We start from the raw sequence: 14,227 nt of genomic DNA, 5'->3' as shown, positions 1-14,227 counted from the left end.
AAGATTAACTAACTAAATAAAGATTCAACTAGCCTAGTGTTGAAAAAATAAACGTCACTTCATCGTGCCTGTACACACTAATCAAACACAACACGGTTTCGACAAAATCAGGAAATCATGTATGTTTATTTCAGCACAGGGCATAGTTGGTATGTTGTGCAAGTTTCTGTTCTCCTCCTCGATCCAGCCTGCATCAGCATTGTGCGTGACAGCACTGGACCAAAGAGAAGACCAATAAGTTGTGAGTTCTTCTTCTGTTGGTGTGCCACTGTGCTGTGTATCAGTGTTTGCTTTGTTATTAATTTGTCTGTAAAAGAGTTTTTCATTGTTTGTAAATAATTTATTTTGTTGTTTTCGTAGTGTACACGTTTTGTATCGTTTGAGTCAACTTGCTTTGGCAGCAAGTTTTTGTTTTAGTGTATCAATGTATTCTGTAATGCGTGTGTTGTGATGTTCGTGTTTTGTGTGTGTTTTTATTTTCTTGAAAATGTTTTTGAGCTGTTTCCTTAATTTGGGTGTTATGTTGTATTTAGTGTATTGTGTCAGCCTGCCTAATTGCTGTCTAATGTCATTTATTTGTGTTTCTATTCTTCTCTGCCAGGCAGGCTTGTGATAGAATTGTGTTTTTTGTGTATTTGTCTGTGATTGTACTTTCAGTCCATGTTGTGTCACTACTGTGACTGCCTCAGCATAAACTAATGTATGAATGTCTGAGAGTGTAGAAATTGAATGAATGTAGTGTGGTAGTAAGTGAGTGTTTACATAATTTAGTGTTTTTCCTACTTCCTTCGACGTGTTGATTTTTGGTATTCGTGGTCGTTGTGTGGGATCTGTGCCTGTATATTTAGTGAGTGTTTCCTGAAATATAAGTGAGAGCATATTAACTAAATCCATGTCTATGTGATGGATGAAGAAGTGTCTGTAATATCATTAGTGGTAATTGTTGTATGTGTGTTATTATCAATGCTTGTTACTGGATTATCCTGACAGGTCACATGATCTTCATTAATGTTAGATGTTTCTGTCTGTTGATGTATTTGATCAGCAACCTGTTGTTTGATAAGTTCAAGTGTTGTTTGTGGAATAAGGTTGTTGTGTATAATTGTTCTTTTTTGATCAACAACCTTTGTTCGGTGACAGTGAGATGAGGATATTGTTGTGTGAATCTATGGTATAGTTGTTGTCTGTATGCTGTCATGTTTGTTTCGAGTTTTGTGATCGTGTAGTAAGTACGGATGATAAACTCGTTCATTTCTACTGTCCATTTCATCCGTTGGCGTGGTTTTCCAGCCTTTGTGGTCTGTGGATGCATTGCCACAGAAACACCAAGGCTGGGTTGGTTCCTCACATCTGTTGAGGGCATTGCAGTAGCCATGCTTGGGCCGGTGCTGCTTTCGCCACCGGTAACCAAGGGAGACTGTGGCCTATTTTTCGAACGTGAGCCTCTGCCTAACTCACGAACGCGGACCTTGTTAACCCGGGCGACGTCCGAGCCGGTATCACATTTAGATCTGGTTACTACCATGATACATATCTCTACAGAATGTGGGTGTGTGGTCACTCTTAGCTTCATTTCTCCCCATAGACCTTACTGGCATGGGTGTCCCTACCAGGAGCTTGTGCTCCAGCCTGCATTGCCCTATGGATCAGTAAAATTACTGGGCTTTCCCACCACGATTAGGTGGTGACCATGGGAGAGTTATTATTATTATTCTTATTATTATTATTATTATTATCATCATCATCATCAACAACTCGTTTCGATTATATATATAGATTACATTTTATATTTACCGTATCTGCTTGTATTTGTATTTTTTATAGTTTTTAAATTCAATATGGCGTGCATTCTCATCACTCTTGGAATTCGAGAAAGTAAAGTCAGACGAATACGCTTCTTCAATCTGCAACCAGACACTTTTGGATAATTTATAAAATCGGATGCAACTGCTGCAAGAGTATGAAAATATTGTCAAATAATGATTGTTTCCTTTTCTTCACCATCATAGATTGTTATTTTGAAAACGATGATTTCATAACACACAAATGCACACTCCAGACTTACGGCAACAGATGAAAGCTGAATTTAGGAATCATATGTTTTTGATTAAGTAATGAGGTATAAATTATAATTCGAAACACTTAGTTTTATGGTAGTTAGTTTCTTTGTAGATTAGGTTGACAGACGTCCCGGTGTTTTGGAATTTTCCTTATTTGGAATATTGTTTCCATTGGAAAAATTTTCTTGAAATGTTCTGATTTGTTTATTTTTACAAAATGTTACTCCTATCTGTATTTTAAAATGGACAACTAAAAATGGGCAGCTAGATGATAGGTGTCGTGCATGTAGCTGCTACCTACCCAATGCTGGGTATCTGTCAATTTTTATCACAATGTCCCGATTTCTGGTTTTGAACTTATAGAAACCCTATTTGTACATGATTCCAGCAGTGGCCAACTGGATAAAGTAGGCCACTGGTGTTCGTGGATTAGCGCCTGGCCGACGGGCTGGCCACGTGGAGTTTTCTGGCTTTTTTCACGTTAGTAACACCTAAATAAAGATGTTTCCCCTAGGAAGTCCTCCCGGGAGGTAGATCGCCCACGTGTCACATTGCCGTATACAAATAAACCAAGCTAAACGTATTTGTAGACGAGTTTCTGCTGTCGTTTGCTGCAGGTATCTATTATAATTTTGCAGAAATCACCGAATGGTAATGCTATATTAATGGATGTACTGATACTGTATAACCACGGTGGTCAAACTGTGGCTTTTGAGCCACATGCGACTTTTCTAGTATACTTGTGGCTCACTGCAAGATACTTAAATTTATACCAAATTTGTTTATATTTTTTTAATTTTGCTTTTATTATTTTTAATGTATGATTCCTGGATAATATAAAATAAATAGTATAGTGTTTGAAATAAAAAAGTGAAAATATGGTAGCGTTATACATTATTTATTAAAAAATAAATGTAATATATATTAAAGAACATAATACGTAAAAACATTGATAGAAAAAATAATTATAATTATGGTCATTTAAAAAATGCAGCATGTCGACTGTTATCATTATTTGGGTCAATGTATGAAGTTGAATCTTTATATTCTAATATGAAATTTTTTAAATTGAAATTTCGTTCGCAGCTTACCAATTCCCATTTAAATGAATTGCTCAGAAGTGCCGTTACAAATTACACACCAAATTATTCAAACTCAGTTTCCAATTTACAAATTCATCCTTCAACTAGTAAAGACTAAATATTAAATGATTTCGTTTTGTATTTTTTTTTGCGTTAGTCAGTCGATTTATTGTTATTATTTTTAATAGTGGTGCAATCTTTTAAAGCTTTATGTATCAATGTGATTTTTTCAAAATTGTGTTAGTACTGTTTATTTTACTATATAAAAACTGACCAAATTTGTCTTTAGCTGTGGAAAAATATATATATATATATATATATGTATGTATATGCGGCTCTTCAACGAATTCTGTTTTGAATATATGGCTCAAGTTTTAAAATGTCTGGCCACCCCTGCTGTATAACATCACAGAAAGTAATGGATGAAATGTTCAAATTACTAGCAGTCGCGACAAGAGTCGTGATTGCTAGTCTTTGATTTATAAATATTTATCCAAATAACAGAGATTACACTTTTAACAGTCTCGAACACAACCTTTAACCTTTATGAGATTGTCTTGAACAGTATTAAAAGTAAAATCTGCGATAGAAGTTTTAACAGAATTGACCTAAATTTATTTAATTTAACAGAATGATTGCACATATGAAGTGATTTAAGTCGCTACAACGATCAGGTAGTTAAATAAGTTAAATTTAAATAAGGTTCACTGTATTTGTTAAAATATCATGCATCTCCTCGGTTGTATAATATGAAGGCAATAAATACCACACAAGTCACGATTTTTATGTTTCAAATAATAAGAGAGTTGCAGGATTATAAAAGTGTGACCACATTGGTGACAGGATTCGTGACGTCATTGATAAAGATACTAGCGACGTGTTCAATTTCAAACTTACTTTTCTTACTCGGTGTTCCACTATAGTGGAACACCGAGTAAGAAAAATTGCCCGAGAGGTCTTTTTATAAAATCACCAAAATTAAATATAATGCGTAATTGAAACTAGCCCGTTACACAGGTTTTATCATGAATTTGGATTAGAGCAATGGTGTGAAGCAACGTCTCACTTCGGCGATTCGCCAAAGGGTGATGTTTCGTGGGATGACTTTCACGAGGAACTGTTTCCTGTTTATATGTTGAACACATGAAAAAAACACCTCGAACCTCAAGTTTCAACCCATTAGTAAAATGCGAACCCGCGACTAACTACCAGTGGTTTTTCTATTTATATCCACTGAAAAATTAGTGGGCAAGGGTCTACTATATTTCTATAATTTTTAATTAAAATACTTTTTATCTAAATAAGTTCTTCCGTAAATTTTATAATGAACTTATATCTGATAAGAGCGATAAGAAGCTAATTACTACTAATTACATCCTTTCTGCAAGTATATCATTTCCACATAAACAAACTTTTCCGAGAAATTTTACTTTTTATCGTTTTATCGACATCAACTTTCAACATCACATTTCACTTTTCGTAACGAGTGAATATGAATGAACATTTCTATCGCACGATGAAGATATTAATTAGTTTATTCATATTCACGAATTTGTCCATTCTTTTCACTTCTGCAAAGAGTCTTTCGGAAATTCCACAGGAAAAAGATACCGAAAACTTTCATCAAAGGTAAATATTTCGTAGAAATCTTTCAGTGTATTAATTAGTTTATTTGAACTTTTAAAAACTTTTTAGAAAAATTTCGAAAAGAATAGTAACAAAGGATCCGAAGAAACTTTGGGATGATGCTGTTTTACCTTACGAAATAAATGGAAATTACAGTGGTAAGTTTTAAAGATTTTTAATATTTCACTTCAGATTTAAATAATTTAAATAAATAAACTATTTATTAAATAAAAAACATAAAAATTAATAAAATAATTTTTGTAATATTCTGTAAGTAGTAAAACACGCGCGTGATTAAGTAAAGATAACAACGAGAGAAAACGTATGTTCAATTTGTTCGTTTTTTGAATCTTAGTTACTGAGTTAATTTCACTTTTGTATGGTTTCATACGTGGAAAGTTTCTAGTTGACGTACTTTAAAAAGTTTTACCTTATTATATAACGTATTTTTTGACTTAATGCGCGTAGTAATGAAGTAGATCTCCCATGACGTATCTAATCGAATAGAATTACGTTTCGAATCACGTAGTTCGTTGTTAACGTAACGAACAAGTGTTAATAGATTATTCATGGCCAGGGTAATATATTTCTTTTTTCGATTTTTAGATATATTATGCATATTTACATTTTTATATCTTGCAGAAAAGTATATAAAGATGATCCTACAATCAATGGATATGTGGGAATCAAATACGTGTATTAAATTTGTGCCAGCAGAACCCAGTCATAAATTTCGAGTAATATTTACAGACGTCGGCGACTGTGTGTAAGAAATTGTCGATTTTTAATTTTCAGGCGATAAGACACAGATAAAGTTTCGTGAAATCTCAATAGTTTGTTGATGGTTTCAGTTGCTGCTCAACATTAGGAAAAGTATTCGAAAAACAGCCCATTGTTTTACACCAAAAAGTATGTTATCACGTCCGTTCAATATTGCACGAAATGGGACACACGATAGGATTTTATCACGAACAAAGTCGTCCGGATCGTGATAACTTTATCAATGTTCTGTATGAAAATATAGACAAAGGTAACTTTATTTATGACATAAAAGTTGAACGGATGCTTTTATTTATTTGTATTTTTTATACAGGAAAGGAATCGCAGTACAAGAAATTAAGTAGCGGTGAAGCGGATACTCTAGGATTTTCCTACGATTTCAACAGCATTATGCATTACAACTCCTACACTAAATCAGGAAAGGAAAGTATGCAAGCGTTAAATAAAAGTATATCATTAAAAGAAAGCAACAAGAAACTAAGTAAAACAGACATCGCTGCTGCAAATGAACTGTATAAATGCCCAGGTAAATACACTACTTTAATGTTTACTCTCTTAAAAATGTAAAAATTACCTCTTGATGTAGCTCGAATTCGGCTGAGTGCACAGACTTATCACAACTTGTAGGTTAAATGATGATGAAACGGAGTCAGAGATGAAGTTTAAAAATACACGCTCTGATACCACTGAAAATGCAATAACACAAAGTAAAAACTTAATTGTACACAATGAATTTATCTATACTTAGAGTTTCCACTGATCAGGAACTGAGTTCGGAATGTATTTTCAATACGAACAAAGCGTGTCTTTTTAATTGTTTTCTGACTCAGTTCCATCACATAACCTAAAAGCTGTGATAAATCTGTGCAATCAGGCAAACTTGAGCTGTATCAGAAAGCATTACCCAAGACAACAAGCGAGAGTATTCAAAAAGATGACTAAAATTTAATTTTATTAACAGATTGTTACGTTAAACTGAAGAGGAAAATCGATAAAATAGAGATGTCTGCCAATAGTCTGACATCACGTAAAGGCTCTTGTCAATGGTTTATAAAAAGAGATCCGGGTGAATTTATACAATTTTACGTCGAGAAGGTTAACATACCCGAAACCAATGGATGCTCCTCTAGCTACTTGAAATTTCAAGATGGATACACGTCCAAATCACCTGTAATAGGTAACTTTATATGTTTATGTACAAGTGTTTAAGGCTTGATGCATTTAAACATTCAAGGAAATAATTACGTTTATCACACGATTAAAAATAGTTATGTCGAGATGTTCTACAACAAGACCGATTTCTGCCACTTCAAATAATATATTAATTAATTAATATACAAATCGTATTAAGACAAATTATTTAAATGTCATCGTATTATAATATAAAGTATGATTTCTGCAAACCTATACAGATAATATTAGTTTTAACTATGTTATTTAAAAAGTTAACAACATATGGAGGAAAGTAAAATGTCTTCACAGTTCCGCCATGTTCAATCAGCCGGGTACTGAAAATTATACATGGCGGAAATGTGAAAATATTTTATTTCTTTTGTGTGTTTTTATACATGTAAAATACTATCAGCTATTTAAATTAAAACATGTTTTTCACCATTACTTATTACACTTTCAAAATCGACTAACTTGTCTTATGCTATTTAATATTAGATCGTGTTTGTGGAAAAAGAAAAAACAGAACTTATTATAAAACAGGAAGAAACAATCTCTTGATTACGTACAAGTCTTCAAACTCCGGAACTGAAGAGTTCTCTCTAACGTACAGAGGTAGACGTATATCGTGATTTAATATTTCACTGCAAATGATTTAATGCAATTTTTAATAAATCCATAACTCATTTTATTTGTAGTTGTTTGCAACGGAACCCTTAAAGGAGATTACGGCAGATTGCAAAATCCAAACTACGACAATCCTTATCCATACGATTCAATATGTCAATGGGTGCTGGAGGTTCCCATAGGCCAAGTCGTCTTAAGTTTTGAGACATTTTACGTGAGAAAAATATAACTTAGAAATTGATCTCCCGTGTACATTCAAGAGGATTTAACATGAAATTCTTCTTAACAGATTAATGACGATGAAGATTGCCAGTCTGACTACATCGAAGTTATCGATGGCGACATCGATTCCGGTAGAGTAATCCTGGATAAAGTGTGTGGTAATAAAGCGCCCGGTGTTATCGTATCAACCGACAACAAACTAACTGTCACTTACGTATCGAAAAACAGAAATAAAAAAAATAAATTTTCAGCCAATTTTGTAAAAGGTAAAAATAATTTAATCTTCTAGCGTTAATTTTATTGGGAAGATGAAATTAGAGATTTGTCATTTTTAATTAGATTTCACTAAATAAAAGCTAAATTTATTTTATATTATTTTTATGAAAAAATATTTGACAATTGTCTAAGTTTTGTGATATATTCCTGCTGTAAACAATATTCTAAGTTTTAGAGAAGTTATTAGTGTTAATCTATAATTTATGCAGCTACAACCACTAAAAAGAAATTAAGTCTGTTTGTTATAATTTGCACTAAACCTTCCTGCAGAAGATGAAAGTACAATAGACACATTGTTTACTACGCATTTAAAATTTTATTTATTTATACATGAGAAGTTACAAATGGCGAATAAGACCTAAACCTTCAATAGATGTGATCAAATCTTAAGAGTGGAATGTTTGGAAGTTGCAAGGATGACCTGTTTGAAAATATATATTATACCTGCTAGATTATTTAGTATTTTATAGATTTTTTTTAAAATTAAAACTGAAATTTTGCAGAAATCGACGAATGCCAGTTGCCAGATCGAGGAGGATGTAACGATATTTGTGTAAATACAATGGGAAGTTACCGCTGCGAATGTTCACCGAATCGCATTTGGGTTAACAGTACAAACCAGTGCGAAAGTATGCAAATTTTTATGCTCAGAAAAGTTTTAAAAGTACTTTTAACGATACTTTACCTTTCAGAATTCATGAATTCTTGTGGAGGAACCGTACCAAAGGGCGAGAGGGTCGTGATTGAGAGTCCTTTGTATCCAAATCCTTATCCAAGTAACACAGACTGCACTTGGAATATTCTTGAAGAAAATTTTAAGTTAACTGTCTTTAATATCGATATTAATGGATCAGAGGTATGAACTAATATAAATTACACTTGTTATGGCTTTGCTGTACAGATGAGTCCAGCAGGCCAAATGGCCCGGTACCAAGAAAGTCCATTGGGTATATGGTTTTACCTTACCCAATGGATTTTCTTTTTCAATTCTCACAATCAATTCTAATGGTTTTAATATGAGCATTATTTTACCATCCGTACCAAACTATTTTATAATAAATCTTTTCAAATTAACAGGATAATTGTTTGGATCAAATAATAGTTCAAGCACCACGGACCAAAAAAGTATTTTGTGGTTCGGCAAACGATCAAACCGGAAATTTCGTGACTAGATCCGACTTGCAAATCCGATTTATTTCGAAGGAGAACACCGACAGAAAGGGATTTCAAATACTTTTGATACCAGTCTAAGCGATTTATTCTTTTAATATTGTAATATAAATAGAAGCTTTAAACTCATATCCATTTTGTTACATTTCAATAATAATTATTTGGTATAATTCCTATTTTATCTTATTTTAGTTTTAATTGTTAAGCTATAATTAAAATGATAATTTTATTTGCTTTATGCCAATTTTAAATAATTGTAAATTGAGATATTTTAAATAAATGATTTCCGCATAAATATTTGTCTTGTTTTTAACTGTTAGATAAATTATACTTTTCGTTTATTAACTAGAAAACTAGTTAAAGATAATTTAAATAATTAAAATTTGAGTATGCTTTTTGTTGTGTTGGTGAATAGGTTAACAGGTTACCCAAGAGCAAGATGAATTAATTACTCTGATATAAATGATAGTTTTTAATAATTCGTAAACTATTTAAAATATTATTAAAATGAAACGGATATAACAATGTGTAAAAGTTTTTTGTAATAACAAGATTTTATTACGTCTTTCTTTATTATCTTCAATAAATAGAGACCGAGATTAAAACAATTCACTTTGTTCGTCTATTTCAGTGGTTGTCAAACTTTTTCGATCCACCGCCCCCTTTGTTCCATAAAGTTATACCGAACGCCCCCAAACCCATCAGTGACCCCAACTTTTGCCTTTGGTCACGGTTCAGTACCCTGCCTCCAGCGCCCCCTAGATTTAATCACCGCCCACAAGGGGGCAATATCGCCCACTTTGAGAACCCCTGGTCTATTTAATAATGCATTTCGGATTGGTATTATCTAATCCTTTCTCAGGCTACAAATTTTAAATTTAAAAAGAAAAACAGTTTTAAAAAATTATATATTAATTTACACAAAAAAATCAAAAATTAAGATTTAAATTTACTAGAAGTATACAAAACGGTGTCCGAGGTTGTTGTGTCTCTCTATACTACTTCACTTTTGTGACACCTGTATGGTTCTTAATGACGTCATGACATATATAATCAATTTCCATCTCGTTATTTCGGTCGATACAATTTTGACAATGGAAAATAAAAGGATTAAATGACACACAGATATTATTTATTGTCCTACGCTTTGAAATTAACAATTCATAGTACGAACCATAATAAAAAGATTTTATTATGAATTTTTAACCATGACCAGTATATTCAATAACTGCGTAACGCCAGGTTTCGCAAATTGGGCAAGGATACAAAAGAGTACGAAGTCTGCAAGTATGAAGTTTTTCTTCGTAAACCCGATTATTAAAGACAAACGAACTGTCGAATTATCAGCCTATAAGCTTAATACCGCTTTTAAAGCAGTCGAGGTATACAAACCGAGAATACTAGGGAGCAAAGGAAGTAATACGATCTCGAAAACGAACTAGAAATCTTTCAGGCTACGGGTGAAAAAACACATAACATCTGTTTTCTCTTAACTGCATTAATGTGATTTTGGAGGTTGCCGAACGTATTAAATTACTTTAAAAATGAAAAATAATTATATTATTTGATTTCAAGGTATTTTGTATACATTAAAAGTAATTAATTCTATCCCGGAAAACAGTTCACTTTTATCCCGGAATCCCGGGACAAGCAAAAGACCGGGAAACGAGAAACCCTACTGTACACCTATAAATTCCCACTGTCCGTCTTTCCTCAATCTCGTAAATGGAGTTAGACAGTTGAATGTCGAACGACATATGTAAACACACATGGTTTACATATGTCCCGATTAACTTTCGATGCGAACCGGAAGTCACGTTATTTCAATTCAAATCTTCGTTCCTCGAAAGAAATAAATAAATGACCGGCACGATTCTGTTCTTAACAGAAAAGTATGATATATTGGCAAAAGCAACTATTAATTTAAGGTGGATAGCATATATTTTAAATTAAATAAATAAAAAATATTATTAAAAATATTAGCCCGGCATTGCTGCAATGCCACAATAAATAATTGCTCGTATACTATAAGATATTTTCGAAATAACTACGGTATTTAGCCAATATAAAATATAGTGTATTTAGACTTCGTCCAGGAAGTCTCTTGTGACATCATAACAACTACAAATGTGCAGTTGTTACGATGTGATAAGAGTACGTCATTCGTTATAGAGTTTTTCTTCGTCTTATATGATGTATAAAGTGACGTTTATATCCTGTGTGACGCACTGACATTCGTTACTGTATTATATCAGAATTCGAATACAGCAACTCGTGTTATAATTCTAATCAATGTTAATTTGTAGATGTATGTTCTAATTATCTGAAAAGAGAAAAGAAGATTTAAACGATAGATAATATATTAATAATGTATTTTATTATTTAATTTTAAAGTTTATAGACATTGATTGTTTCTTTTCATTTCTTATCTGTTCATGTTCTGTATTTGTTTGTACCGATGTACATAGTTTTCTATTGATAATTTTTCATCTGATTGTAAGTAATTACTTTCTAGTTTAATAAAATGTTTGATAGATAAATAGTAATCATGAAAATAGATATTGCTTACTACATACATTCATAACGGCAAAAACAGACTTAGTATTTGTTTTACTTACAGTGTACATACGCGTTTATATCTGTGATTAGCACAGACAAGTTATACTAGAACAGATCTGTTACAGGCAGCTGCATCCGCAGATTGTAAAGAAAGGGATAGGGCACAAGCTGTAAAAAAGCGCATCACGCAAGAAGCTTTAAATTATGATTTATGATCAAATCACCGTCCCCATAATACGACTTTTGTTGCAATTGGTGTTAACGTGGGTTTGAAATAAACACATTCCTTGGGCGAATAACCTTCAAAGTTACAGGATCAATAAAATTATTTAATTATTTTTCATTCTCAGATAAATTTTCTTCCAAACATTTTAATTTCTTATACAAACTCAATAATTTAAATATATTTAAAAATTGAAACCTCCTGTATAAATAATTTTTGCATCGTTTGTTTCATGTTCTAAGTTACATGTCAACATGCTTTTTTTATAATTATGTAATTAATAAATATATAATTAAATATTTACTGTTTCAATTCACTTGGGATATTTTCTTGGAAAATACAGTGAAGTATTGTTTTAATTTTAATCAATGTAATGCCTACCCCGATTATACGTTCAGTTCTAATTTTAAATTTTATGTAAAAATATCCATAAGACCCATAATCTCAATTCTAAATTCGTTTCAATTATGGGCTAACATCACAGCATTATCCGATGCCTTCCTGACAATCACTGGACTCATCCCAATTCACTTCATTACACAACAAAAAGGTATAGCGACACGATTTCAGATTGGCAAAAAACATGTTTCTAGACATTCGCATAAGCTGTTCAAAATAAAACATGCAGCTCAAAACAGAAAATTAAAAAAAAATCTTTTATTTTTTTTCTCAGCGCTTCTTTCGGCGACAAATAAAACTACGACAACAGTAAGCACGCGACCAAGTTAAATTGCCTTCAAATTCGAACACGTTAATTCAGTTGAGATTTTGCAACGAATACGAATAAATCATGGACAAAGCCGCCGAGAAGCCCGAAAAAAAAGATTGCCCTTCTGATGCAAAGACCAAGAAAATGGAATCCGACCAGACTAGAAAGGTTATTTGTGTCTGTGTCAAAGCAGACGAGGGCGGAAAGAAGAAAAGTCGAAGAAGGAAAAGATCCAGGTCCAGGACACGGACACGCGTGAAGAAACAAAAACGATCGAGTCGCAGACCCGCTAAAAAAAGGAAAAGAGGTTCGAAAAAGAAAAGGTCAAGATCTAAAAGGAGAAAGATTTGTTAGAATCGGCAATCGACACGAATGTTTCGTTGCAACGCGACGGGCCCGAATTTGTTAATTTCTTCGAGATTAGCAGCCGAACGGCTCTTTTCAGAGCCATTTTTTCTTGATAGAGGGTAGTATAATCGTATTGTTTAAAATAGTACGTAATATACGCTGTTTTCTTCATATCTTTGTTTATTGAGAAGAAAATGATAAAGGAAAAACGGGACTCATTTGTCAGTTTCTTAAAAGTTTACAAATTAAATTATTATAAATTTTATAGTTATAATAAGACGAATTATGACATATCGAGCCGTTTACAGCAAAAAATATTTTAATCATCGAACATAAACTGATTGAAATTTGGAATATAGTACATAATTTTCAAAATTACAATTTAAAAGATTAAAAAGTTTTAAAATAAATAAATAGAATAAATAGATCTAAGACAAATAAAAATAGAAATAAAATAAAAACGCAAGAAAAATATAACATAATAAAACAAAGGTATATTATAAATCAATGACTTTGTTGTCAGTAGCTCTTTTTCTGATCTTTCTGATATTTTCGAGCAGTGGACGGGCAACGAGTGACTTTGTGGTTTATGCATAAATTTTTAATTACGTTCTTGATATTGTTATCTTTCCATAGTCTTTCTAGTGACTTGATCTCTGCCTGTTTGTAGAAGTTTTGCGTCTTAAAAGTAGGGAATGTTTTCTGAATTTGTGGCCACGACTGCTAATGTAATTGTGTCATTTATTGTACGTATAAGTACAACATTATGATGATCCTTATGCCGTGTGGGGGGACTAAAGAACCAATATACTTGCTAACACGGTTTCTGTGACTTCATCTCTCGACAACTGGACATAACTAACTTATATATTTGTTAGATAAATTCATATTCCGGCTCCTAAACGCAGACGTACGGTGCACCGATTTTGCTTTAGCAGTCCAACACAATTAGCCAGAGAGTTGCAACGGAACACCAACATTACTGTGTTGGATTGGATTAGAGACATTAACGCAAACTTCCTAGACCAAACGGAGGTGTAAGAACCAACTGATATGTAAAACCTACTTCTCATTCGCTTTATATCCCTAGCTTTTTTGTGCTTTCATATTCAAATGCCAAAGCCTAAAGAATGTTTGTCTAAAGCAACTGGTGGAAAAATTAAAAAAGAACACAGTTTTAATTCTCATAGATGCTAAAGTTACGTGAAATGAGTACGATGCAAAGGTGTATAATAAAGCATTGATCTATTTATTTAAAATTTTAAAATTCCAGTTTTTAATATTTTATTCAGTACACTGTAGAAGTTACAGTAGTAAGATGTAATCTGAAAAGAACTTTAAAATCTCATTTTATTTGTATTCTTTATGTAGTCGT

At 32.5% G+C, this 14,227-nt stretch overlaps 1 protein-coding gene across 1 annotated transcript; it reads left to right on the top strand.

The window, feature by feature from the left end:
* Nucleotides 1-4,600: 4,600 nt before the first annotated feature.
* Nucleotides 4,601-9,308, top strand: LOC136981794 (bone morphogenetic protein 1-like). Its single transcript, XM_067278167.1, has 12 exons — nucleotides 4,601-4,771; nucleotides 4,838-4,926; nucleotides 5,411-5,534; nucleotides 5,620-5,798; nucleotides 5,862-6,074; nucleotides 6,510-6,725; nucleotides 7,217-7,333; nucleotides 7,417-7,559; nucleotides 7,635-7,833; nucleotides 8,347-8,472; nucleotides 8,536-8,699; nucleotides 8,921-9,308. Exons 1-12 carry the CDS (start codon nucleotides 4,635-4,637, stop codon nucleotides 9,092-9,094), a joined length of 1,881 nt encoding a protein of 626 aa, XP_067134268.1. The 5' UTR covers nucleotides 4,601-4,634; the 3' UTR covers nucleotides 9,095-9,308.
* The last annotated feature ends 4,919 nt before the right edge of the window (nucleotides 9,309-14,227 follow it).

Source organism: Centruroides vittatus, unplaced genomic scaffold, assembly GCF_030686945.1.
Source record: "Centruroides vittatus isolate TY-2023 unplaced genomic scaffold, ASM3068694v2 contig_794, whole genome shotgun sequence".
In the NCBI taxonomy this organism is placed as follows: domain Eukaryota; kingdom Metazoa; phylum Arthropoda; class Arachnida; order Scorpiones; family Buthidae; genus Centruroides; species Centruroides vittatus.
Note: the sequence above shows the minus strand (reverse complement) of the source record. Positions and strands in the feature narration are given on the sequence as shown.

Bases quoted from the DNA above. Each gene is read 5' to 3' on its own strand.
- LOC136981794 (XM_067278167.1), top strand. From the start codon at position 4,635: ATGAATGAACATTTCTATCGCACGATGAAGATATTAATTAGTTTATTC. The intron at 6,726-7,216 runs GTAACTTTATAT...ATTTAATATTAG, and splicing joins GTCCAAATCACCTGTAATAG to ATCGTGTTTGTGGAAAAAGA. The intron at 7,834-8,346 runs GTAAAAATAATT...GAAATTTTGCAG, and splicing joins TTCAGCCAATTTTGTAAAAG to AAATCGACGAATGCCAGTTG.